This window comes from Pundamilia nyererei, unplaced genomic scaffold, assembly GCF_000239375.1.
Source record: "Pundamilia nyererei isolate P.nyererei 1_Seehausen unplaced genomic scaffold, PunNye1.0 scaffold00026, whole genome shotgun sequence".
Taxonomy (NCBI): domain Eukaryota; kingdom Metazoa; phylum Chordata; class Actinopteri; order Cichliformes; family Cichlidae; genus Pundamilia; species Pundamilia nyererei.
The window spans coordinates 4,057,253-4,060,809 of NW_005187427.1; the positions used below are offsets into that span (position 1 = coordinate 4,057,253).

The 3,557-nt window shown below is 40.3% G+C and overlaps 1 protein-coding gene across 2 annotated transcripts in view; it reads right to left on the bottom strand.

Annotated features, from left to right (window-relative positions):
- Nucleotides 1-3,557, bottom strand: part of LOC102210990 (actin-binding LIM protein 3-like) — a 53,739-nt gene that overhangs the window by 21,587 nt on the left and 28,595 nt on the right. For both annotated transcript variants that reach the window (XM_013909471.1, XM_013909472.1), the window contains 5 exons: nt 3,310-3,368; nt 1,642-1,722; nt 922-1,083; nt 776-805; nt 32-143 (listed from right to left, as the gene is read on the bottom strand). In XM_013909471.1, the coding sequence (XP_013764925.1) occupies nt 32-143; nt 776-805; nt 922-1,083; nt 1,642-1,722; nt 3,310-3,368 (444 nt within the window). The remainder of the gene's footprint in view (nt 1-31; nt 144-775; nt 806-921; nt 1,084-1,641; nt 1,723-3,309; nt 3,369-3,557) is intronic.

A 3,557-nucleotide genomic window follows, 5' to 3' on the forward strand; every position in this document is an offset into this window, starting at 1 on the left:
GTGCGTGTCTTTGCTTGAGTGGGAGTATTACCAGGGACATAATAATGCAGTGGGGAGCCTCCGTGACGACTGTGTGCAGGTGAGTCGGTATAGGGGGAGCTGGAGGAACGTCTTGTTCTTAACTCCATGCCATCCAAGAGATCCTGAAAGGAAAGGCTGCTTTAGAGGCTGTCTGAGTAATGTGCTTTAATTTACTAAAGGCAGTAAAGTAGACCACAAGGTTACTTCCACAACACAGTTTTAATCATGCTGACAGCAGTTTATTAACCTACATGGTGCGTATGCTGCTAGCAGTCCTAGTGCACAAACATGTGCAGATGTAGTCTAAACACAGACAGTGAAGACTATCACGGTGCTGTTACAATGATGGCACAAATTAAAGAAATACTTGGATGCTTACTTTCCTTCATGCCAAGACTGAAACAATAATATTAGCATATAAATAGATGCGCATTAAATATGAAAGTGGTTAGGTTAGCGTAGCATGTAGACTGGAATCAGAGGAAGCATGCAGCCTGATGGGAACAAAATCCACCTACCAGCACTTCTAAAGTTTACTAATTAAGATGGTATATCTCAAGGGTACAAAATTATGTCCCAAAATATCAAACTATGTCTTTTTGTATTCAAATGTTGCCGGTGTTTGATATCACTCAACTTTACTGTTTTGAGTTCTAAAATTAAAACCGGTTACATCTATTTTCTTTTGTATTTAATACTTTAGAGTAAGGATTACCTTCTCAACCATTACACAAAGAGGTGGGGGAGTACTTACATGAGAGTATGGTGATAAGGAGCCCAATGACTGGATATGAGGAGAAATAAAAGATATTTGTTACTGTTCATTATTCTTAATACCTTATGGTCAATTTATTTTTACCGGAAGAAATTCAAATAGTGAGTTTGTGCGTGTGTGACTACCTGCCTACGGTTGCATCTCTCCAAAGTGTCATCTGAGAGGTGGGTCTGTGCATGGTCGGCCTGATAAGGAATAATGTCGGGCCGCTGAATGTCATATATGGCTTTAACCCTGGGAAGTGCTGCCACCTGCTTATATTCCAAAACATCCCCATCACCCTTAGCCTGTTAGAGAGAGACAGGTAGACAGGGATACACATTAAATGAAGACCAAACCATAAGTAGAAGACTGGCTGTAAACAGCCAATCTCGATCACCAACAGAAGAGGCACCCAAATTCTTGCATAGAAAATCACACATATGGTAGCATACAGGAAGGGAAATGAGGCAATGGTAAACATTCAGGTGAGCAGGTTAAACTGAAATCTTTGATGGGCCAGTAAAAATTTAAACATGACATTAAACGATCTAAGAGCTAAAAAGTGTGCACTGTAAGACAATAACTCTGGATAGGAAACTAAAGGGCTTAAGATAAAAGCCTGCTTATTATAAAAGGCATATTAAGGCTTTAGTAGTCTAGCACTTTGCTTTTAGTAGGCATTCAGTAAGGCAGGGAGAGGCAACAGACAGACAAGAAGTCTGCTGAGAGACTGATAGCACAGACCGCCTGAGCTTTAAGGGTCTCTTTTGTGCTTCTGTCTATGCTGGTTATGTTTGAGTGACAGATGTGACTGTGACAGCTGAGGGCGCAACCATGGCGTAGCCATGGTGACAGTTACTCACACAGATGAGCCGGTGAGGAGAGCCAAGCAGAGGAGAGGAGCCTGGAGGAGAAATGGATGCTGTCTCGGAGGTACGTCTCAGCTGGTGGGACAAATGTCAGTGAGAGCAAGAAGGTGAATAAAGTTAGCTTAAATACAACAGTGAGCGCAGAAAAGTACTTTAATTTAATGCATTACTCAAAAAAGTGAACCTGGAGCAGTAACTCAAATAATCACTCGTTACAGCCAAGGTATCCAGAAGATCATCTCTGAAAGCACATCACCTCAAACCTTGAGTTGGTTACCCAGTACCACCAGTACCTCCAGTACCACAGGAAACTGAGGCTATAATTTACATTGGCTCACCAAAACTGGGCGGCAGACAATTGGAAAACGGTCACCTGGTAATAAGCCTTGAATTCTGCTCAAACATTTGAACGGCAGGGTGAGAATTTGGTGTAAACAACATGAAAGCCTGGATCCATCCTGCCTTGTATCAACACTTAAAGTGGTATAATGATGGTGGTATGATGGTCTATGGGGGATATTTTCTTGGCACACTCCGGACTCCATCTAAATGGAGCTAAAACCACCCCAAAAAGGGTTTCTGGAACATTACAATGAGTCCACATGGCCTCCACAGTCACCAGATCAACATCCAATAGATGTGGTAGAACAGGAGATTCACAGCATGCAGGTGCAGCTGCAAAATCATGCATCAACCGTGTGATATTAAATGTCAATATAGACCAAATTTAAAATAAATAAGTAAACTAAAATACGTTATCTAGCCTCTCACTTAAAAAACTGTGTTTTGTTAATGCTGCTTTTTTGTTTGTAATATAAAGCAAGTGGATGGAGCTTCTCTGCTCACAGCCAGAACTGTGTAATATCATAGATATCAAATCTGTTTGACTTCATACAAAGACTTAAAAAGGCGGATACCTGACTTTTTCTTCAGTATTAATCTTTCAGGATAGAGAACCACTTTGTACTGAATATTATAGCTGCAAACTAACACTGTACCTGTTATGTTTTTACTGTGACAGCATTATTAAGCCAACTCTTAATCATGTAAGTGTTCTTGTAAATGTTCCTCTATTTGCTGGAATAGCTGAATCTCACTTTTTTTCTTGACGTGTTCACTTCCTGGTTGAGCTGAGCAATCATTTGACAACAAATGTTAATTTCCTGCTTTTAACATTCATATGGTGTGTGTATGTGATTTGTAAAGTTACAACTTCCTTTTCTGCCATGGTGTGATGATTATTATTTGCATGTTCATGATAACACCAGGCTCTGGCAAGAGCTGTCAAAGTGCAGGTCTGCAGCTCTACTTTCGATGAAATGCTTTGAAAAAATACAATAAGACTTTATGCTGTGTTTGGACAATTTCTGTTAAATAAAGCTACAACAATAGTATGAACAATCTGGTGACGAACTATATATTACAATGAAATCTTTTATAAATGAACAGCAAAATAAAGTCTATTCAAATTTTTATATATAAAACTAAATTCGCTGAGGGCAGATTTGAGCACATTTCTTACAATGCTAAGAGCGACATACCTGCTTTTAAAACAACAGTGAGACATTTCAGACACAGCATGAAAGAGAGAACCACTGAGAGGACAAAAACAGAAACAGAGAGGAAGAGCAGGGGCTTGCAGGTATTTTGAGTAACACTCACCCTCAGTTTCCTCTCCAGCCGAGCTGCTTCTTTACACATGGGGTGCCAAACCTCTGAACCTGCACATACACACATGCGATTTTATCTCAGTTTACTTTGTTTATTGCGTGTGGGCAGCAGCCATACAGTTTTATGGGATCCTATGAAGAGCAGATCAGCTTTTCTCAAGTGCATCAACATCAATCAAAGGCACACACACACACACACACGAGACACTGTGTATGTGTGTGTGTGTGTGTGTGTGTGTG